This window comes from Grus americana, chromosome 23, assembly GCF_028858705.1.
Source record: "Grus americana isolate bGruAme1 chromosome 23, bGruAme1.mat, whole genome shotgun sequence".
Lineage (NCBI taxonomy): Eukaryota > Metazoa > Chordata > Aves > Gruiformes > Gruidae > Grus > Grus americana.
Window position 1 is genome coordinate 1,657,338 of NC_072874.1, and position 24,368 is coordinate 1,681,705.

Below are 24,368 nucleotides of genomic sequence, written 5' to 3' on the forward strand. Positions count from 1 at the left end.
CTCTCCAAAGAGCATACTAAAAACTCACTTCTTGTGTTCAACAGTTCATCTTTAAGAACTTTTTTTCTAAAAAAAACCCACCACACCACTGATCTGCCACCTAAATAGGAAAAAGATTCATTTTCCTCATGTTTACAGTTTTGAATCATTTATCAGCAGCTAATTATGCTTCCTTACATAGTAGTATTATAAATTACAGACAATCACAAACAGTAAGTAGTTTACCCATAGCCTAGCTGCGACTCTCTTGTTCACACAATTTAAGTGAACAAACAGGGAAAGTACCTCCACACTTCATAAATCTAAGCCTTGTTTCCCTAAGTATTCACCTTTTCATAGTTTTAACTTAACCTACAGTCTTATATCAAAGCCTTCTGGGTAATAAATAATGCAGACACATTCCATTAACTATAACTTCTAATCAAAAGCCAGTAGATCCAAGCACATCACCAAGAGGATGATTTACATCTCAGATAGCCAGTGCCTTTTTCTCTCTGAACACACGGAGTGATAAACTGAAGAACACGAGGGCAAAGAACAAGCATTTTATCTGAATCCAGCTCATGCCACTACTGCCAAGTCCAGAAAGAATTATAACATCCACCTCAAATCAAAAGCAGTATGTGAGTTTTCAGCAGGATGGCACAACACCGTGATACTGCAAATCAAACATATCATTCCTGAAACCAACTTAGTCACCTCCAGTTCTCTGGAGAGAGACATTATTTCCCTTCCATTCCAACAGTCTTTCACTCCCACTCTGTCATCACTTTCTGTCCCTTTAGTGCTGCCCAGGCTTTTAGACTGTTATTGCAGAGATCTGTTACATTTGGGCATTGTTCCAACGTTAGCATAACAATTCAATTTTAAGGGCTTCCCAAGTAGAAAGAAGAGAGGAACAGAAAAGACGATGGTGGAATGAAGATGCTGCAATGATGGATTTAGTTTTTCCCACACATGCCCTCCTTCTCCCAACCAAAAAATTTGTCTTGGAAAATTATGCAAGTTTCCTCCTTGTTTTGGATTTCTAGTCACATTGCTGACCGTGGAGTTCCCCAGCAGAAGTTCAAACCAAACCACCAGCTGGAAACTACAAGTACTTGCTCAGAAGAGGGAAGAGAAGTCTAGAACTTCACACTGTCAATGCACCATCCTCACATGCTGCCATGCTGCTCTGATCACATAATACTCCCACCGGACCTTGGAAAGGACAGTGACATTCTTCAGATTAAGAAAAACCTGGACAAAAGCATCGTAGCTCTCCATTTCCTTAACGTCTGGCCCAGGTTCATCCTGTTATTACTTTAGACCATGGTATTTTCTCCTACCTACACTGGACTCAAAGAACAGTTTATTCTCCCGAGCCATCTCCTCCTCAGATAGGTGGTTTTCAACCTGCAGCTCAGAATGCCTGGGGGCATCTGTGAAAAGCAAGAAAGGAAAATAGCCTCATGTCTATTCTTTTAAATTGTCTAGAAATACAATAAGCACCTTCACAGAAATAAAGGCACCTAACACTGGAAATACTGAGGTCAACAGACCCAAAAATGTTGGAAAGTACTACTATAGAATAAGCGAACCCAAATTGTTCAATGCTTCTTTGTTCAATGATGTTTCCAACACCCCCCCCCAGTGAGGTTCCAGACCCTCCCCGGTTGTTCCATACTGTCCTGAAGTGGGCAGTCAGAAACTGGACAGCGTTCTACAGCTAAGCCCGAGCCCAAGTTGAACACTGCCTCACCCCTGCGGCTGGGAAGCCAGTTGTCACCCCACTGGCACCTTCCCTCCTCTATGCCAAGCTAAGCTTCTCCTTTGAAGAAAGTCTTTTCTGCTTTATTATACCTTGGTTTTATATTTTGTGATTGAACCTTGAAAGGGCATATACTTCCAATAGCAAGGTCACAGGAGTTCTGACATGCTGTGGAGAAAAAGGAAAACGTCCAATTTCAGGTAACATCAAAAGCCATTGCAGGACAAAACTTGAAATCACAAGAACATGACACCGCACATATGTCCTGTCTTACAGCTGCACTGCAGTCCCCTGACATGCTGAGAGGCCAGAGACTTCAGCTGCTGGAAAGTAATGCCTCATTTGGTTAAGCTAGAAATTGCCTAAGTGAGGACACTGGTCATAGCAGCAGCTGCCAGATTTTCCCTTGAGGCTGAAGTCCTCCGCTCTTAACAGAGGGAGGGTAGCGCAGCACGCTGACCTGGCGCGGGCTGTCCCCTGCCAGCTTGCTCCATCCCTACCCTGGAGTGGCCTGCAAACACAAGGGATGGACTTCAGCCTTCAAAGACCCTCATCAGATTTTTTAAATTATTTATTAAAAAACCACAACAAACAAACAAGATTGCTGTCAAAGGGAGGACCCAAAAAATCACACTCCTTTGTTGTGTGGCTGGTAAGAACTTGAGCTGTTCTGTAGGGAATACCACAGCACCTACTCCTGTGGGGTTATCAAAGAGACACTACAGTGGCATGCTGGCTTTGCCCAGGTGCATGCTATATTTTTCTCAATCACCCCTGCAGATTTATATAGCACTTTACCATCTGTAAAGCTTACAATCCAAACAGAAGCAAAGCAAGCTAGGAAACAGGACAAGCATTGAGAAGCGAAGACCTGCACAGAGTGAAGGGAAAGGGAGATTGATTCCCTCCTATTTGACTGTAAGAAGGGGAAGCAGGAGGGCTTAAGGACTAATAATAGAAGATATTAAAATATTACTCTGGAGTTATTCTAATAAGCATCTAGAAAATCCCTTCTAACACATGCTTTTGAATCTAAGCAGTACCAAAGTAAATATTAGAGAAGTCTGTGTTCATCGAGACACATTAATGAATATATATTTTCCTGACTATTCACACCAGTGATCTTAAAAAATATTGTACTGTATTTGCAGTAACTGAAGTTAGCTAGTTGGAGAAACACAGGCGTGCATACCGCTTCATACACCCCCGATCCAATATCCACTGGACAGCAATGGGTACAACGTTATAGAACATTTCAGCCATGCATAAGAAAGAAAATTTTGCTTGGCCAATACCGATGAGGAATTTAAATTACTAAAGTACTAATGAGTCCACAACACAGAACATTCTCAGTGTCTGTTCACCATCTTCCTTGAAAAAAATGGTGACAAAGACCACATTGACTGCTTCACCTGGAAGGCTCCCAAAAAACACACATGCATCAAAGTAGTGAAAGGGGCTCTGCCTGTTCCGACTGTATCGCAGAAGAAGAGATTGTTTCCACGCTCTGCTGACCTACAGAGACCACGTTTAGCCAAGCACACAGTTTGTTGATGCAAGGAACATACACAGAAAGAAAGAAAATCCTGAACCTTTAAACAATGACCAAAGCATAGGAATCCTGTCAGCGAGGCCAAACACACCACAGCTCACCCTGCTTTACACAGAGTTGAACTCCATCTGCACAGTTACGAAGATCTGCCACACTGGCATCCCTCTGTACTTGCCTGAAACCAGAGTAAAGGACTCGAGAATAATTTTCCTCATGTAAATTTAAGATCTGTTTCTTCCCACTCTATCCCATACAATAAACATCGCGTAAGCCCAAAGGCAGTGGGGTGGCTAGACGAAGCACGTGCAGTTAGTACTGAGCACAAACAGAACCAGGAACATCTCACCCCCCCACACACCTCCAAGGTGTGCTTGCTCTGCAAAAGGACGGTGATACTCCCCTCTAATCCTGCAGCGAACTAGGGTATTTTTCACTTCCTCAAATCTGAAAGCAGCACCTGGAAAAGGAGCTGCACTTATAACACACACCAAGTTCAACTGCTGAGCTCCACTTAGATACCAGTCTTTCACATCACTCACAGTAGATATAGGAGGATCTGGAGCACATGTGGAGCCAGACTAAAGAGCCTAGCCTGTAACTTATAGAACAGTTTGGGTTGGGAGGGACCTTAAAGATCATCTGGTACATCATGCTAGACTACTGCAACCAAAGTGTCGTGGAATCAGACAGTATCAACAAGCCATACAGTTCAGAGCTGCAACAAGCTATGAGCCTGCAGTGGGGCAAGCTCTGCTGGCAGCAGGGAAGTCCCAGCCTGGCAATGGTCTCCAGACCACCATCCATGGTGCAGCTGCACACACCACGGTGCTAACAGCTCTACGGGCTTCAAGCTGGCCTCTCCAGAGCACTGTGCCACGTGGGAACAGCAGCACGTTGTCAACACCGGCAGGAGACACACTTTAATGCACTATGCAGTGCAAACATACCCACTGACTGCAACGCCATGCCAAAGACAAGCTGGGATACAGAGGTCCTCGCTCTTCTGTCCCTCCCATCAGCATTCTTTCACATGAACCGACCACCATATCTCAGATGAGCATAAAAACCCTGGCGACTTTCTTCACATGTGACAAGAGGAAAAAAACACCTTGTGAGGCAGCAGGCAGGGATCTTGCACTAACAATGCACTTGGAGCCATGAGCAAGGGAGAGACCTTCATCCGTCCATAAGCTGTGTCCAAGATTCACATGTCCGCTACAGAGCCCAACACTCACTAGGCATGCCAACCACCCAACCCAGCTTGTGCTGCTCTGGTTCCTTGCTGCACCCTGTTCTAGCCACATGCACTCTGGTGACAAAAGTGACCAGCATGACTTCATTTCACGTCCTTTGCATTAGAATGAAGGACATGCAGTCTTCCACTGCACTTCACAAGTTACTGTGACTTAACTTAATGGGGCTTTAAGGAACCTTGGCTGAAATAGCTCATGCATTAAGATTTTGAAAACCCCAATCAAACAAAAAGCCTCCAAGCTGAATACCCCAGGAAGAGACAAGAGCTTTAAACACTTTAAAAACAAATTAAGCAGCCACAGCTGGCTATGCTTTAAGCATACTCTCAGGCTTCTCCCCCAGAGTTGCTTCTAAGAGCAGACCCACTTCCTAGGGCAAATGTTACATATTTTAAGTCTTGCCCCTGTTACTGCAGAAGGCTGTTACACACAGCAGCTTCAGGTTCAGTTGAAACTGTGGTGCATTGGCTGCGTCACAGGAATTGTTCACCTGCACGTAGTTTACCCCACCCCAAGTGCAAGGCAACGTGACTTGGCTGAAAGACTAAAGAAAAAGGTTTCAAAGCCCTACACACCATATATAAAGGTTTAGCTACCAGGCAACTCTCAGCTTGTCTGATTTTTGCAGGGCAGTGGCAGAAAGCTGTCTGTAGGTATTCAAGGAAGCCTGAAGGTCAAGAAATTAAGAACAAGGCTTTGCAAGCCTCATGAAAAGAGGCTCTAGTATCTTTCATCACAAATTACCATTCTAACCAGCTCCCTGACAGCCAGCGGCTCCATCCCCATCGCCAGGTTCGCTGCGATGCCGTGACGTTGCTAGGCAGAGTTGCTAGGCAAAGGCACACATGCAACAGCTCAACTGCGGCTTCATTACAGGGCAGCCGTAACAAAAAGAGAACGGGGAGAAAACACCCACCTTGATTTTTATATACACGCAGAAATTTCTGTGAATGCTAAACAACTACTTAACAGAGTTGGGCAATATTGCAGATAAACTAGCTTTCTACTCTGTGGTTTCATCAAGAGTCACAATTCATTTCCTTCACAACATTCCTGCTCTTGGTATTCAGCAACATCAATTGTTTCTGCTGAACACTGGGCATTGCAGGAAGCCAAGGAGAGCGGTCTGGAAGAGGCAGCAGGAGACACAAGGGAAGAGAAGGGACATCCCCAGACCAAAGCAAGCAGGGGGGGACCGTTCTTAGCAATGAGCCTTACACACACGATTTGAACCTGAATTTTGGCCTAGGGCCTCTCTCAGCAACAGGGCTCTGAGACAACAAGCCCAACAGTAATGTTTTTCGCAAAGCCAGAGGCTGCGAGTGTTTCCACATATCTCCAGGACACAGAATGTGGCCTCCTCCCTCTAGCACTAGACACAGGAACAGAGACACTCTCATCCACCTACTTGGAATCAAGTCTTTTATCCAGTTGACACAGTACAAGCCACCTCCAGGACCAGAAGTACGGGATGCTGCTTAAACAGCAATAACTGAAGACTCAGAATAAAGGTTAGAGCCATGATGAGTCATTAATACACAGAGCAGATAAACAAGCAAGCATCTGTAGAAATAATCCGTTAGTAATGGGGTCTATCTTTGTCTGACAGGCTGCTCACCACTTACCTGCGACAGATCTTAACCAGAACATTCCAGAGTACATTAGCCAGATCCATTTAAAAGTACAGTTTATCCTTGTAAGACCTGCTGGAACGAGGAAAAGAAAGTTTCTGTGCTAGGAAGAGGGAGATTCATGGCATCACCAGGCAGTACTTCTGCCATTCAGCACATGGAAGCAAAAGCATACGCACACAGTGCCTCGGACCCCCTCTTCCCCAGCCACCATGCCCTGCCAGGCACAACAGGTATAAAAGGCCTGATAGAACTACGGTGCTCCCTGGACCAGTCATTTACAGCAATGCAAAACCGAATCAAACAGCTGGCCAACTGGCAGCATCACACTCACTTGGCTTGCCCTGTTGTAAGTCACCGTGAGGTCTCCTCTGCTGTCTGGTCATTAGGGATGCAACCCTCTGAAAACCACCTGCAATCCCCCACAGATCTGTGAGAAGACAAGACCCCAGACACTCATTTCTTACAAGTTGCTGGGATAAACGCAGAGCCAGAGCCAATGCCATTCAGTAAGTCAAACACACGTTTCTGTTCCTCCCATTTCAAGGCAGTACTGATGCTAGCATACCTCAGAGACAGGCTGCAAAAACACCAAGACACATGAGTAAAGTTATATTCAAAGAATGCAAAACAATGATCCTGTCCTTAGAGCACAGCTGAACACTATATCAATTAACAGCTTCCTCACCATGCCACTAACTGACCTTGGACGACGACTGCTTCAGTTTACCATGAACTGCGTTCCTAGCATATGGGATGTGCTCTTACTCTGTGCCCGACAGATTTACTGGGTACATTAAGAACCTGGTTTAGTACTGATATTCTCTGACAGAAACTTAAAGCGATGCCTGTTGTGATCACCAATACCAGTGTTCAGAGTTCAAAACTGTTCACACCAAATGGGATTTCCTGAAACAGAGGACATGCAAAAATCTGAGTAAGAAAGAATGGTCTCACTCTGCTTCCAGTCTGACGGGGAACACACATGAGACTTTCAGACGAGCATTACAGTGTGACTGGTTCAGACAGGTTGGACAAGATGCAGAAACAGCAACTGAAGGCAAACGTTCACAAGTCCAACTCCTAAGTTTGCTGAGCCTGAAAGACGCTGATCAACAGCTGTGCTCCATGTCGCCAGCAAATAAAGTTTCAAGTGTTCTCTGCCAGTTCAAGTCTCTTGAGTTTGTTTTCCATAATCGCATTCACTATTATAGTCATCAGTTAGAAAAATGCAGATACACAGCAAGTGACTACAAATTGGACTGCAAAGCATATATATGGATGTGCGTTCATGTGCATACATGCACAGAGAGATAAAAAGTTAAAGCTAAACAACTCCTGGTTATCACAGACTGTCTCCTTCCAGGCTTGGCAATCACACCATATAATCCCATTTATAAATATGTTAGCTTTTCTGTTTTGTACTTCACACTGGAAGATTTGCATCAGAGCCTTACAGCTTTGATGATTATAAACATTATTCTAATTTCCAAGCTAAAATTAATTCATGACCAGTTTATGCCCATTTGTTATCATACCAACATTTTCTGTTAGTTTAAACAGTGCTTCTCCCTGTTTTGTTTTTACCTGGCCTTGATGTATTTATAGAGAATAATTAGATCCCCTTGCAACCCTGTCTGCCAGGCTAAATAAACCCCATGCTTTCACTCTTCTAAGATACACCCTCCATTCCTCTGATCATGCCCCTGCCAACCTCAACCCATTTCAGTTTGAATTCCTCCTGTGCAAAGGACACACCACTCCAATTGTTCCAATGAAGGTTCCTCAATGCCTTATGAAAAGTTATATCAACTCTTTTCTCCTCTCTGCTGGAAAATCCATTGGAGATTCCTAGACATATACTAATGCTTTTGTGATTCGTAATCCAGAAACTCCATGGTTTTCTGATTGCTCTCGATGCAACTAGATTTCACGAGTTGGGCTTCAAACAAAACATTTGAGACCTTCACACCCAAAACAAGTCTAAACAACCAGGTTTCCTAATGCTTGCAACAATTCCACCCCTCACAAGCAGCCACTCATTAACCACCTAAAGAACAGTCTTTATCTGCGGAAGTTCACAGCTGCATAATTCCTGACAAAACCAGGAATCTTGTGCAGACCATCCGTTACTTGAAATCATTTGCTCAGCTCAGAGAAGTAACAGTTATCCCAATATTCAGCCAGAATGGCCTCTTCTCAAGGGATGCAATTTTTTTCCCTTCAAAACTTTCTCTTTCAAAATTGTCTCTTAATCAATTTTGACCGCTCCCTTAGCGCCACAACTCTTCTACATAGCCATTGTCAGCGTAATAATAATACCAAGCACTTATAGAGCTATTTCCATCTTCAAAGCACTTCACAAGCATTAACCAATTAATGCATATTCTTCCCATGCTGTCTCTAGCCTCGCTGGATTTTCCTGTGACTTCCCTTCACGGCTTTTCAGTTGCCCCAATATCCTTTAACTGAATCCCACCGCCAGTCTCCTTTGGAGTGTTGCTGCATCACATTCCAAAGTGAGCCAGAGGAGAGCTGCATCCTCCTCTGGTAACAGGAGAACAGCTTGGCAACACACCATGGAAGCTTGCACACTTCTTATCTGAAACCAAGACTTAGCCTAAGAAAATACAGTTTAACACATGGTTAAGGCACTAAGCTGGAACTTGGGAGGCCTCAGTTTGACCCTGGACTCACAGCAAGGCATCAAAGAGATTAGGTGACTCCTTTGTGCAAGATTTCACAAAACCAAAACAAATTCACCTAAGGACCACAAGTCCCTTTTCACAAGGAACTTAAAATGGACCAGATTTACAAACATTTTTTTTTATAACCTAAGAACTGCAGACAGATGCCTTGTAGCCTTTACAAATACACCTGAGTTTTGCAGCTAACATATCCTCTTATAAAACCCCACTGGGCAAGCATACACTTATTTAGGCATCTAAACATCCTTGCAAATCTCACCCCGGGAGTCCAAGACTCAATGAAAATATTCAGGTTGATTCAAAAGCTTCTTAAAATTTTACTCTTATTTTCTCTCTGCATCTGTAAAAGGAACATGGTGAACATTTAATGTATCCCCATTGGGTCAGACATCCATAGAAGTGACACAGGGCAGGTGTGGGTTTCTGGTGTGTCTGTGATTCCCAATATGCAAATCTTGGGAATCTCGGATTTTATCCGTCTCCCACAAGTTTAGTGTTTCACCCAGCAGTTCATCTCAACTCACAACTGAAATGAAAACCCAGAAAAGAGAAGCTAATGTGATGAAAGACATTTGTACAAACCCCTCCATGCAAACGGACTCCACTCGTAAGCAGCATTTTTACTCAGTCTCATTTATAAGGTGCTAATTATTATCTCCAAAATAAATTTTTCAATTTGTATTTCAATTATTTTCCAGTAAAAGAATATTTGCATTTAAATGGCTTATCTGTTGTGCTCAAACACAAACTCATTTTCATCTCAGGTGTTAGGACTCCTTTATCTCAAAAGAAATCTAAGAAAGGTGAAATAAGGTTCAAGGTGAAATCCATCTCTCAAATCACAGTGAAGGCCTAATTTAAAGATTTCCTCATGATAAATTTTCATTATTAGTCTCTCTTCCCCCTGTTACCAAATCCATGTCATCATGAAAAGACTTAAAAGTAGCTGCAATTTCATTTGCCATTATTAGTTATGAAGCTGTGTGTCCATCTATAAAGTTCAATGCTCCCTCAAGGCCAGTGAGAATGGAACTTGCCCCAAGAGAGATCTTTGACCTAGCTACAAATCTCATCTCGCTAATAATTTAGAAGACCTCAGTCCTTGAAATTCGCACAATATTAACAATTCTGTCATGACACTGATGGAGAACTAACAGTTTAAAGAGAATAATACAGTGAATATAGATTCTTCTTTAGAAATAAGTCTGCTCTAAGCTCAGAGGGAGTTGCAAGCAGTTTTTCCCCTCCCCACCGCATTTCAGTTTCTAGCTTATACCTGTAAACATCAACAGAGTAATCTAGTTATTTCATGCATTTATAACTACATGGAAAGCACAGAAGTTACACAAAACTCTACATACTCTTGATAGTTGCAGGGGGGCCACCATCCCTTTCTAGCACCTAGGGCGCAGAACAGAAATGAGACAGAAAAGTTCTGTAGAAGACGACACAGAAGAACCAACTTGAAATATAACTCCACTTATTAAAAGCTCTTCACTTTTACTACCACAATTCTTATTTCCCCATGCTCTCTGTAGAGAAACGTATTGTGCATTTACAAGTGCTTTGAGATCTTCCAACAAAACACTCTGGCAGGCATTTGTATTATAACAGCTTGCACTTGTATTATCATATTTGAATTACAAAAAAAAAAAAAGGCAAACAGAAGGCAATTTCTCCTGGGAATTTTTGTTGGGATATAAATCCAATTTTTACTTGATTCTGTTAACAGTACTTTCACATTCACTTCCTTTAAGTATTGCTGCACTTGATATTTATTGCCTATTGCCTACTTGTCACCTTGAGCAATGAATGAAAGTCACCAGAAGTTGACAGTACACAGAAAAGCCTACAATTCACTTCACCCAATGGGACAATAAAAAAAAAAATCCACACCAGACCAAAAAAACCCAGAACCACACCACCACGTGCCCTAAACAGTAAATAGCTACAAAAGGTTTCTAACATTATCTGTCAAAAAAGTGAAACATCTCAATTATATTGAAATTTTCAGTCCCTTTACGCATGAATTTCACATATACAACAGCAAAAACTAAATACTTCACTGAACACTATCAGCTCTATTCTAACGATAAATATCCCTCTGTCCAAACATCATCTTGGCAACTGATGGGTGTTCTGATACTACAAAACTAGACTTATTTTTATCCTGTTGAACCAATTTAGAAAAATTCTTGTGGTAGTTACCAATCTGCCATGACTTGTACGCAAATATTCCCACTACCTGCAGTGGATCAATCTACTCATATGCAAAGTCCAAGACATTTCCACATCCTGTGACCTCCATCCACGTATAGCTAACAAAAACTCAGAACTTACTTCCATTAACATTATATTGTACTATTTTATTTTTCTTTCACCTCCTCCATTTATTTAAAACCTCATTTTCACCCTTAGACATATTCTATTTAATCTTAGTTTTCAATCCCAAAAGCAGATCAATACCTTTCTTCTTCAATCTACATAGCTCTCAATCAAAGAGTTAACAAGGGGTGAACTGAATTGACTTGTAGGTTCAAATTGGGTTTTTTTGGTAAAAAGTCTCATTTGCTAACTGCACTCATGGAAAAGGAGGGAAAAAACCTCCCTGTAATGGCCCTCAGTGTTAGAGTCCTACGCAAAAAAGTTCATAATTTGTTCTCTAATTTAAGACTGTCACAGCACTCCATAGGAACAAATGGCAGACCCTCCCATAAAACTTTATTTTCTGGAGCACTTTAAACCCAGAGGAACGAACTTGCTCTTCCTAAGACAGCTTCTTTCAGTTTGAACCGATTCAGCTGTTTTCTATGAAGAGGTGGTAACAGTATGGGCCTTGCAGGGTCATCCTAGATCTTAAATCTTGCCAACATAAAGAAGCCAGCACCGTATGTGCTACTAAAAGAAGATCACTTGGTGTATGAGACACCCGTGTCAAGGTACGAGATGATCTATCTTCATCATCAGGACCCAAGAACTTCACTCAAAAAGTCACCCTGTTGTTTAGCTCTGGACCTTAAGCAAGATACTGTCTGCAGCCTGGAGACCATTCCACACGCCGTTCCCTCAGCACAAGAGCATCTGACAGGTCTTTTTTTAAATGTATTTTCATTAAAACACCCTACTAAAGTACAGAAACTCCAATCCAGCTGTTTTGCCATCCTTTGAGGAGCTACATGATTTGCACAACAGTGCAGCACAGCCGGCAGAAAGGGATCTGGAGCCCTCAGGAAAGGGAACAACCCTGTGGAGGGGTCGGCATCCGAGTGACACATCGTCCCTCTTTGATCATTCCAGGACTGCTGCCTTCGGAGGTGGACTTAACATTAGAAATCAAGCCCCAACACTATCAGGGACAAACTCCCTATCCTTCAAATGCTTATTATTTTGGCAGGGGGACATTATTTTAATATTAACAGACTGAGTCCTTTTGCAAGTGGTGCTTAACTTTAATGAAAACATCCCAGGATGGTTGCTGACAGATGTCCAGTGTCCACAATCAGTGCCTAACCTTTCCTTAATGGAGACAAAGCAACGATAGAGGGATATAAACAATATGCTGCACGATGCAAGTAGCATCTTTAAAAATGGCATCGACTTTGGAAAAGCACCAGGCTTCATTATCCTTCTGAAGGAGGAGATTTCCTTTCTGAGAGGAAATACATTTTTCTTTATATCATTATTCGGTGTATCAAATGGGAAACGAACATTGAATTGTGCCTTTGTTACAGAAGAAATGAGGTTCCATTTTCTGTACTCCAACTTGGCTTTAACTGCTCACCAATGTCTAACAAAGGACCAGATCCTCCTTTGCCCTGCAGCCATGAGAAGAGGGAAGAATCCTGCTGAGAATAATGGAGTTACAGGAACATGAAGGAGGCAGGACTAGGGAACAGAATGAGACCCACTGCATCCTTACATTTTCAAACTGCATGACCAGCTTTTCTGCAAGATGCTTAAATTGCCAGCTAGCATTGCCCATTTCAGCTAGGAGAACAGTGAAAGAGTCCTCCTTCCAAGTGACTGCATCTCAAGAGTTTGGGAACCCACACACCCCCCAGTAACAAGGTGTCAGCCATTACACAACAGCACAACACTCCCCACTGTGAAGTTCTGCAGCAAACCTTCTACAAACAGCAAGCCAAGTCGGACATTGAGGAGGTCCACTCATCCTGCTCTTTCAGGCAAGAAGCTCCACCTCAGGCCTCTGCCTCCAAAAGCCATGACACTGATGCTATAAAAAGAAAGTGTCAAACTCTGCTTTCACTAGTTTAACTAAAAAAAAAAAAAAAAAAAAAAAAATTGCTAAACTGCTGATAACTAACAGGCACCATAATTAGGAAACGAGTTCTCTACTTGATCTCTGCCATCCCTGACACATTCATCTTCGTAACACATTACACAGTACTGTTTTGCCACTCTACAGACAAGAAGCTGAAGCTCACACAATTTAAGCGACTGCTTCAAAGCCAAAGAGCCTGTGGCAGGTTAAAATCTGAAGGTCCAGACCCTCCTTTCTGCCAATACCCTGCTTTTGCTAAAGACCAGCACCCAATTCCCGATGCTTCTGGCAAATTCTTAGGCTGCTACAATCTCCTACCTTCCCACCTCTATTGGAGTACACTATGCTTTTAAAAACTGTGCTGCAGTCTTTTGCTAAAAGGCACAAGGGTGGATATAAACATATAAAACCCGCACAAGTGATACAGCATGAATTACAGGAGCTGAACAACCTGTACAAATACTTGCTGGAACAGAAACTGCATTTGATTATATTTCTGACTTTTTTTTTGCCACAAATACTTTACTTCTTGAAGTTCCATAGCAGACAGACAACTTTCACCTCAGAATGTCATTCACAATTAATCCCAAATTGTACATGAAATGGTTGAATTCACTTCATGCAATCAAGGGAGAGAACCAAGAGCATAAAACTTGTGTAGCTAATCAACCTAGTGCAATTTATATCTGCTGAAAGCTTTTCACAAACATCCTCAGATCTCTCTGCAGAATAAATCTGTAAATCATTTTAGGATTTTGCAAATTCTACTTATCCCCATTTTACAGATGGGGAAGTGAAACAGAATGACGAAGGCTCACACTCTCAAGGATTTGTAAGTGCCACAGCCATGGAAAACAGCAAGAACTGGGCTTTAATGACTTCTGCAAGTCAAGAGAGAGAGTGTGCAAGTAACAGGAGAGCACTGAACCAGAAAATCCCCAGTTGTGGTTAATTCTCTAGCTGTGATTAACTCATCTTTCTTGGCTATTGCAGTACCTCTTGCACCTTCTAGTACAACTGGCTCTGGGCGCTGACGGGGCCCGGATCACCAGGCTGTGACCACGGTTTGGTGAAACAGCCTGTTGGTCTGCATCTCGCTAAACTGACAACTGAGAAGCAGCTAAATTCTTTACACTGAAAGAAATGTAGGTGGCACTAAGGCAGGTGGATGAAACCCAAATAAAGCCATTTCATTAGGACAGAATAGACTTAACATTCCAGAAAGCAAGCGCAAGCCCGAGGCCAAAAGAACCAATCTTCTCTTTCTTTTGTTTTAAAGTGTTCTGAAAGACACCTTTATTTGATATTCATTGTTGTTTTATCTGCCTTGAAATGGGAACTGCAGACATTTTGATAAATGGATTGAGAAATTGTTCTGTTTCAGTGTAACTACTGTAAAATGCCTTCACATCCGCTAGCACAGATATAGCTCAGACCTCATCTGCAGAGAGAGAAAGCATCTCAAAAACCTCTCTCTCGGAAGCAACAGTATGGCATTTCTGTGCCGCTGTTTAGCACGCAGTAACACACACGAGTGAGGAGACCTAGAATCCATCCCTAGCTCTGCTAGCAACCTGCTGCATGACCTTGGGCAAGCCTTTCTGCATCTGGCTCTGCCTCCCACCCTCCCTGCACTCACAGCAAAACACCTGTGGGCACAGACTGCTGCTGCCCAGTGGCTTCTCTTACAGGGCTAATAACGAAGGAGGAGCAGCAATGCCTCCTTACGCAGAAGGAAGGAAAAATAATTGCCAGCAGGGTATATGATGCTGCTAACTTCCTTCTGGTTACAGAAAGGGAAAAAGAGCTGCCTGCTGAGGTCACCAGGAGGTCCTAAGGAAGATGCCAGTGAGGGTTGAGGTACCAGGCTTTTGTGAGACCTTGGCTACAGCTCCAGCCTACGAGTCCTGCACAGCAGCACTCTTATCAAGGCCGCTCTGATGTACATGCAAATATAAAGCTGGTTTCTGGTGGCACTGTGTTGCCTTTCTCATGTATTGTCCTTCAGCAAACCTGGCTTAAGCAGCAGACTTCCAGCAGAAAGACCCTCTGTGTTGTGGCCTCCACCTACCTTCACAATCCTCCAACACTAGAATTATACCCAATCCTTGTTGATAGTTTGGATTGTACACTCTTCCAGGCAACTATATGTTTACGCCACTCTAGACACCTAAGCACCACTGCTTATGAAGCTACTGAGCATACCATTCTATAAATACACTAATACAGATATTTCTTCAAGTCGTGTTCTCCTTCCTTCAACTCTAAATACCTGCTTCCCCAAATCTAAACCACCAGTTCATTTTCAAGCAGATTTTTGCAGTCAATAATGGGGAAGGATTTTTTTATTTTTTTAAATCCTCCTCTATCACACATCTCCCTGGCAACCATAGCTCCAGCCAGGCCTACAGTTGCAAGACCCTTCTCCTCTTCCAGTGAAAGTCACAGATCATCAGATCTCCCTACTTGACAATTACTTTGACCTCTTGGAAATTACTAGCACCAGCAGGACTCTGACGCAGTCCCCAGTTCTCTTTCCATCCAGCAGACAGTGGTGTGCACACAAAAACCAGGCAGGTAGTTTATTACTACGGTGGTGAAGCCTTCACCTCGTAAGGATAGAAAATTACTGCAACCATTACTGCAAGGGACTGAATCGGGGAATGCACCTGACACTGGGAAGAAAGAACACCATACTGTTCACAGTGAAGTCACATTTTAAAAAGGGGAAAAAAACCCCATAACCCCCTCTTTTCCACTTTCATGCAAGGGAGGTATAAAAAAAAAAAATTACATACAAGCTCCCTGCAGCGCACTGTCTCCATTCTGGCTGGCTGTGTCCATGGCAGCAGCAAAGAGACTGAAACAGAGTTAATTTGATTTCTTTAATCAATGGGATTTTCCCAATTACACATTAACCACTATCAGATCAGCCTGCCACTGCATAGCATGGCAAAAGCACATATATTTTGCAGATTACTGCACTGCATCATGTTTATTGCAAGCAAAGTACATTGATTTCCATAACTGTACTGTACTTCACTCCTCCAGAAACATTGTGTAAACACAGAAACTGTGGGTGCTACTATCACTTTTTTAATCTCTGTATCTTGATTTCTTTGAAAGCCATGCAAGTGCCTGCTTCTCAAAGTAGGCACTCACACACCACAGGAGGCCTCACAAATAACCTTATAGTTGCATCGAAAGCACAAGAAGTAGCTTCACGCTCCTTTGTGGAGAATTAAAAAACAAAACAGGAAAAGTGATCTTGTTTTAGGCTGAGACTGACATATTTGTAGCTCTGTCACCAATTCCCCAAATGACCTTGTGCAAGTCGCTCAGTACAGCGAGTTGCTTCCCACCCAAGAGGCAGGTCCCTGGGCATCCCTTCCCACCCATCTCTCTCCCCTGGGACACAGAGACCAAAAGGCAGTACAAACCAACATGACGGCAGGAAAGCAGGGTGGAAAAGGGCTCATACATGGCTTCTGTGGTCTGGCACTTGTAGAAGATGCCGAGCAGACAACAGCAGTCTTTTCTGCATGACTTCCACAGCCCCCTCGACACTCTGGATTTACCACTGATACAGGTTAAGAGTGCTTTACAAGGAAAGCCCTTTAATTCTATGTTTGCCTCTACTCTCAAAGAGGTGGAAGGTATTGGATGGTATCATACAAGCCTCATTGGCTGGACTTAGGCTGTACTATTTAAGACTGTAATATTTAGGTGACAAGTATTAAGTGTGCACATTGGAGTTCTCCATAAATATATTTAAGGGAAACATTTCAATAAACAGCAATATACAGATCATTAAAATACTGAGCTAGACTATAAAACCCCAGTTAACAGGCAGGATTGATAAGGTCATCTCAGTTCCCGTGGCCAGTCTTTCTGGGCAGAACAAAAATCTTACCTGGTTTGAAATCCCTTTAAAGCCTGATGCTGTTAACCTTCCCGTCATTCATCTGTACCCACAGAGGCTGCATTTGGATATTAGAGCCAACACAAGAGATTACGCTACCTCTGACATTTTTGGCTGCTGTATATGTCAAATAGACAACTCAATGCTGGACTTACCAATTCAAGCAATATAGAATCTTTGTTAATCATTTCTTTTTTGTAGCCCTTAAAAGTAAAGTCTCATCTTTTCCCTTCCATTTGGATTTGCTATACTTTCTGTTGGGCAAAAGGCTAATTCAAATCATACTCAAGGTATTTCTGAACCTCCCAATACCTAGAAACATGGAGGATAGTAAAGAAGTTATCATTTAAAATCCACTCAGCTGAACATAGCTTTGTTATAATTGCACTAAAGCCTATGAAAAATTACTCCAGCCCTATGTTGCAGGATACTTTTGATAAAAATGGAATTGGTAAGATTTCTTTTGTAATACTATGGACACAGAGATATCTATTGCAGCTTTCTCCCCAAAATCTTCGTACCAGCTATACCTATACAATATGCCTCTTAAGTATGTTTTGTGTGAAAGGTCAACAGCTTAGCAGCACATCAAATTCAAGTCCAAATCCAGTACTGGTCTAGCCAGAGAATTCTGCATCCTTTCTGTCTCCAGAGAGGGTCTCGCTATTAGACCAGCTCAGGGCTTGGCTGCACCTGATGGAAGCAGCGCAGAGATGAGACTCACCCTTCAGCCCACTCTCCACAAGTGCTGTAGTGCATGGCTGGATGCTACAATCAGTGTTATGGAGGTTCCCACCTGACCTTCCCCAAAACCTGTCTGACCCTCAACATTATCCTAACAATTTCCTGTGGTCAAGATCCATGGCAAATTCAAGTAGGAATTGGGGGGGGCCTCAGCAGGAACAGAGGCACAGCTGTGAAATTTGGCATTTCACAAACAACTGGCCTCTCAGGAACCAGAGCAAGGCAGCAAGCACCACAGAGTAATTCAGCAGTTGCAAATCCCCAGAGCACAGGTGGAAGTGGTTAACAAACCATGTGGGGCAGGAAAAAAAAGAATTATTCCTCACTTGTCCCTGAAAGTTGATTAATAAGGCAGTCACTTCTGCATAGGAAATGTATTCTCTATAGCAGGGACACTACAAATGATCACCTCATCAACAGCTCAACTACACCCTGAGCCCTGCAAAAAGCATATCCACTGGGATCTATGGCAGATTGCCTGGATCACGTTCCCCACACCCATTTTGACAAGTGTCTTTTGACAGAAACTCCTAGACAACTGGAAGGCAGCCACCGAGGATCAGCTGAACAGACATCCACCTCTGTACCAGTGCAGGCTGGCTCAGCTGGGAACCATCAGCCAGCGGAATACAAAATTTCCCTAGGAGCTATCTGACATGACAGAGGCTGAGCTCAGTGGCAAGGAAAGCTTGAGCTTAGATGTTCTTCAGCACCACTGAGAGGCCATGACATTAAAAAAAAAAAAAAAAAATCAGTGACAGGCAACAAACAATTGTACAGCAAAAGGAAAGCCTCCCATACCCCAAACGATGAACTCTTTAATCAATACAAAGAACAAGACGACAAAAGTGAAATTGCTTGCCTACAGTGCCACAGCACAAATTGGGATCCAAACATCCAAGGTCGAAGTAGAGTCCTAGCCACCACGCAGCAGCCTTCCTAGCGAGTTCTTCCTAGCCAGGGCTCCTCTTCCCCCACCCTTCCTTGCCCATCGTTATGGGCACATACTCCATGGAGGAAAGCACACTGAATTTAGATGTTCCTTGCTGAGAACTCACAAGTGTGCACACCAGCGTGAAGAGATAAGAAAGTACATTCACTACACTCCAGCCAAACCTGAGGGCCGCATGGTGGCCCAGCCTCACATACACAGGCACACGGAGAGGGAAGGATTGGGTCCTATTCCCATCCACTTGATGTTACCCCACTGCAAAGTGGTGAAAATCTACAGACTAGATCACGTATCCTCTCCCCCAGGCACAGGGGCAAGGACGTAGGTACAACACTATGATGTCTTCTGTGTTCCCAACCTCTCCGAGGACCAAGAAGCCAGCCTGATCCCAAGCAGAAGAGCTGCACCCTCTAAACATCTGCCCCCTCTAAGTGTGTTCCATAAATGACTCCTTTCCAGTAACAAAAGGCAATAGCAAGACATGGATGAGTACATGGGAATCATTCATTTCATTTAGCACCGATATCCCCACTGCTTCAGCATCGATAAGAGGACTCAGATCAAAACGATATGCTCAGCTATTGCCATAAAATACTGTAGTTTCAGCGTATGCCACAATCAAATGTAATCAGGCTGGTGACTATTCATTTCCCTCCCTCCTACAAAAAACCATCTACCCACCACTTCAAAGAGTTAATATCTCACACCCTTACCCCTGAAAAAAATACACTCAAATCACTGAGTATTTCACACTGAAGTCCCTTCTCTGGCAGAATAAGTGCCCCTGAATCACTCTTCATCCTGTGGAGAGTTAAGACAACAGAACAAAATAAAAGGATGATTTACAACATAAATACATACACATACATCAAAATTCATAAACACTCTCCAGAGGAAGACTCTACCAAAAAATATTTTCCATCAAGAAAAGAGAAAATTACAATGGGTTTAAACTGATTAGACCACGTTTCAAGCCAGTGCATCTTTCCATAAGCCAGTATAAAACAGGATGCTGACTACTAAAGCACAGCATAAATAATGGTATCAAGACCCCCTTTATAATAGGTCCTCAAAAGAAATTGCATATGTGTATATCTATACACGCCTGCCTAATATGAACCCCAAAGGAACCTTCTAGTGCCAATGCACAGCTAATTACCCAGAAGGGAACAGAAAGGAATACTCTTGCTGCTCCCACCTGTTTTGACAATCAAGAAATACAATTTCAGCATCATCACACACACACACTGTATTTCTGAGAGGCCACGCACTGATCGAAATCAGCTCACAAAGACAAATTCAGTGCCCTCAGCAGATCTTAAAATGCTGTCAAATTGCTACTGCACCCTTAAAACTAAGGGGGGAAACTGTACCAACCACTTCCTCTCCCCTCTACTCCCCATGTACACAATAAACTTCAGCATATCACAGAACACCACCTTCCCCTACAGCTCGGTGGCTTCTTTGCACAAACCAACGCTACGTTATCTTGCCTTCAGACACCGCGGCATCTGAAGAAAGCACATGCTTTGTGCCCTTGTTTAGGACATTACCCTGCAACAGGACTACTGACATAGCACAGCTGATGTGATGTGAGCAGGATTTCTTTCCTTCTTTATTTTTAAGACGGCCAGAACTACTAACTGATAGTTTTACATATACAGCTCTACTGCCACACTATGGGTACTCTTGGTTATTGCTACCTACACAAACCCTAGGAACGGGCGAGGTTAGAACCGAAGCCTCTTAGGAACTTTGTTCTAGAGAGGTTCATGGTCTGCTCAGCGAAGGTACTAGAAGTCCCAGCCCAGACTAAACTTACTTCATGGGGTTAGACCCTAAAACCACCGTGGATTCTGCCAAGGGTGGGCCCATTCACTCTGCATACATTCATGGTGTTCTGGACATCTGGCAGTAAGCCACTGATTTCAAAGTTGATCTCTTGCTTTAACAAAGAGCTCATTACTAGCATTTCACAATTGGTTAAAAAAGAAAAGCTAGGAAGGAGAAGCTATGGACCAGTGGCTCTAGCTCTGATGCAAATAAACATCTGAGGTCTAAAAAGCTTTTGCAGATCTGCTCACAAAGAAAAAACACCACAGAGCACCAACCTCTGGGTGAAGGATCCAGAACAGACAGCACTCTAAATGCAGAGAGAAGAGCTAGGGGCCTAAGAAAGGATCACATACTGAACAAGCGGGTAGAGAGAGAAGCCTAGAAGATCTGGTATGAACAATCTACAGATAATTCAGAGAAGAAAAAAGCTGTAAACCCCTTATATAGTAAGGTACCTTATATATTTAGGTACCTCTACATCAGTCTACTTGTATCAGAAAAGCACAACAGAAGCTGCTGGAATGGTTTTTCTTTTGTGTATAGACTAAATGCTCCTGCTAAAGGAAGGAAAAAAATATTCACCAAAATAAATATTCATCCTTATTTAGGACTTGTAGGTTGTTTGGGTGGGTTTATATCCTTCCCTAATAGATACTTCCAGTTAGCAAAACTCTTCAGGACCACTGCAAGACTACTCAGGAGGGGCAGTTAATACTTATTCTGGATGTCCTTACAGGAAATCTGCCTTACATAATAAAATCAGTGTTGCATTCCAGATACCAAAGTTTTCAAAAAAAAAATCCAAGCAGCTTTCATGCACATCACCACACAAACACACATTCCTCTAGCCTAAGATACAGCAGACAAGACAAATGTTACTTAGAAACTCTTGGAAATCGGGGCACTGCACAGTGTCGAAAGAAGACACTGCCAAACACTCAGCTCTCCCACTCTTCCCCCTCCTACACACACATAAGGACAGTCCCTAAATATTTGCTGTTTACACCAGAAATAAACTTCGGTCCTTAGATATGCTTTTGCTACAAGGGTAGTTGAAGAAACTAGGGAGGAGACATAACCAAACTCCCCCCAAATTCAAGTCTTCTTTTGCTATCTTTCAAGTCAATAAACACATATTTCACAAAAAACATGATGCTGAGGCCAAAGAGCTCACATATAAGAGATAATCAACTTGAAAGGCAGGAGGAATAAGAGAAAAGCGCTTCCATCTTCATGCAAGGCATCCTAAATCTATTTTATGGGCAAACACCAGGGTAGCAAAATATTGAATTAAGATGCAAGGGAAAGACAGAGGGGGAAACCGTGATGGCATTTTTCACAGTCATCTTGCATACAACACAGCAACTGTGCACAAATTATTTGACCCACCAGAGATAGGAAACGAGAGCAAGTAAAGCCACCTTTTATCATCCCATCGCTTAAAATTGTTGCTCCCAAAGGATACAGATGGAAACTATCTTGTACAAAGCTGCAAAGGTCTGAAGGAAACACACTCCTTATTGAACACTACAGGGAAGCATGTGCTGACACACAAGTGCATACACACACACACGCAGAGTGTCATCGTCCCCCCCTCCCAGAGGATTAACAGTGGTCCTTTGATCTAAGGAGCAGGAAGAAAAATGCTCCTAAAGTTGCCAGCTTTCTCCATTACACTTACCAGTCACCGAGACAGCCAGCAGCCCCACGGAGAGCAGCAGCACCCGGCTCCAGGAGCTCACTTCCACCGTCATGAGAGCAAAGATCCCCAATTTTCCCCAGCTCCTTCCAAAGCCGCAGCTGCATCCCGGCTTGTCCCATCCCAAGGAAGGTTGCATGTCAAAGGGCAGCAGGAACGGGGTGTGCTGGGGGTTGGTTGTTGTTGTTGTTGGGTTTTCCCCCCTTTTTCTTCCCCTTTGCGATTGGGATAGTCCTCGGCTCGGCTGGATGAAGAGGAGAAAGGAAGGGGGGGGGGGGGGGAGAAAGCAGGTCAAGCTTGTGGGGTTTTTTTTATTTTTTCAGCCCAGAAAAAAAAATCCCACCGCATGGAAGGCTCTGAGCTTCTGCAGCTGGAATGAACCAAGTGTGGCAGCAGCTCGGGGAGAGGAGAGGCAAGGCAAGGAGAGGAGGGCTGGCTCGTCCCTCCCGGTGCCTGTCTCAGAGCCAGCTCCTCGGCATTAGCAGCACACAGTCCCCAGGGATTTATACTTTTTTATTAGCCAGTTGATTAATTGTTCCCATATCTTTGTTCTCTTCTTCACTAAATGCTGGGGAGGGGAGAGGGCACGGATGTTGTGGTGAGGGGCTGCTGTGCAGCCACCGAATAGATCTGCCTCAGTTTTGCTTCCCCAACCCAGCACAATCCTCCCACCAGCACCCGCCCCACCAGAACCAACAAACCACAGATTATGCTTTAGCATTGTATTTATTTTTAATACACACTACAGGTTTCTGGTATAGGAGTAAGTCCCACAGCCCCCCATTTTGCATGGAGCAGAGTATAGTATGCATATGCACACGCAGAGGCAGCAGCTCTGCTATTAAGACATCTGCCAGAGCAATGCAGCCTCCTCCCGGCACACCCCCACCCCTTCTCCTGCCTCTGTAAACAACTTGATGGTATTGACACAATTTTTGTGATGAAGCAAATTTTGTTACAAACACAGGAGAGATCACAAAAGAGCCACCCTCCAAGTCTGCGACTTGTCCTCGCAGCATGGGTCCCAGGGACAGAGCAATACCCCGACACTGGGAGGACTGGTTCAGGAGAAGGTATTGTGGAGGTGGGAAAGGCTGTGCTGGCCGTGCCCTCTCCGCCAGCCTGCAGGCATGCTTGGCTGGAGTGCTGCTGGCCCTTCGCAGGGCTGGCCAGAGTGGTATTTCTCCACCACCACCCTTTCTAACATCTAGTACGTTTGTCCCTGTAGCTGCATGCAAGATGGGGGGAAAAAAATGCAGTCTGTTAAAGCCACATTCAGGAACTTAATTATCTTGGTAATGATGCTCACATCTATGGACAAGAAAAATAACTCGAACATGACACCAAAGCTTTAAAAAAAAAAAAAAAAAAAAGGACACCCTCGAATATCCTCCCCCTCTTCCCTGCAAGAACGTACTTCAGTGTTTCCCTTCGGCTTTGCCAGACAAGGAGCAGCCCCTCTCCCAACAGCACCGCTCTGGCCCGAGGAGAAGGGGGTGTTTACCAGACCGAGATCCCCCCTCCAGCCCTACCCCCTCGCTTTTTCCCCGTCCACTGCCCGCCCCTCGCTCCCCGGGGGGACGCCGAGACGGGGAGGGGGGGTGGGGGCCGGCGGAGCCCCAGCGCCAGGCAGCCGGTCTCTGCCGCCCACCGCGGGGGGCTGGGGCCGAGCCCCCGCCGCTCCGGCACCCCCGGCTCGCCCAGCCAGGCGGGTGGCTCAACTCGCCACCCATCCCCCCGCCGTGGTGGTTTGCATTTGCTGCAGTTTCTTGCTGCAAACCCCCCTTCTTCAGCCTTGTTCCGGTTGCCTTGAATGAGCTTATTTGACAGCTAAAAAACAAATTATATCGAGGGCTTGCAAATCTGTCCCTCCACCCTCAAATCAATCCTCTTTCTCACTCACTTTCCCTGTGTCCCCTCTGCATTTCAATCCTTCCACTGCCTACATTGTGAACCGATGCCAAGAGCCAAGGCAACCAGGGCTGTTACATGAAAGAGTTGCTTTATGTCTGTTTAAACTGCAGTGTCCTATTCAAATA

General features: G+C 43.9%; 1 protein-coding gene across 5 annotated transcripts in view; it reads right to left on the reverse strand.

The window, feature by feature from the left end:
* CSMD2 (CUB and Sushi multiple domains 2) overlaps positions 1-22,533 on the reverse strand; it is a 302,978-nt gene extending 280,445 nt beyond the window's left edge. For all 5 annotated transcript variants that reach the window (XM_054802279.1, XM_054802278.1, XM_054802277.1 and 2 more), the window contains exon 1: positions 22,312-22,533. In XM_054802279.1, the coding sequence (XP_054658254.1) occupies positions 22,312-22,468 (157 nt within the window). In that variant the 5' untranslated portion in view covers positions 22,469-22,533. The remainder of the gene's footprint in view (positions 1-22,311) is intronic.
* Positions 22,534-24,368: the final 1,835 nt, after the last annotated feature.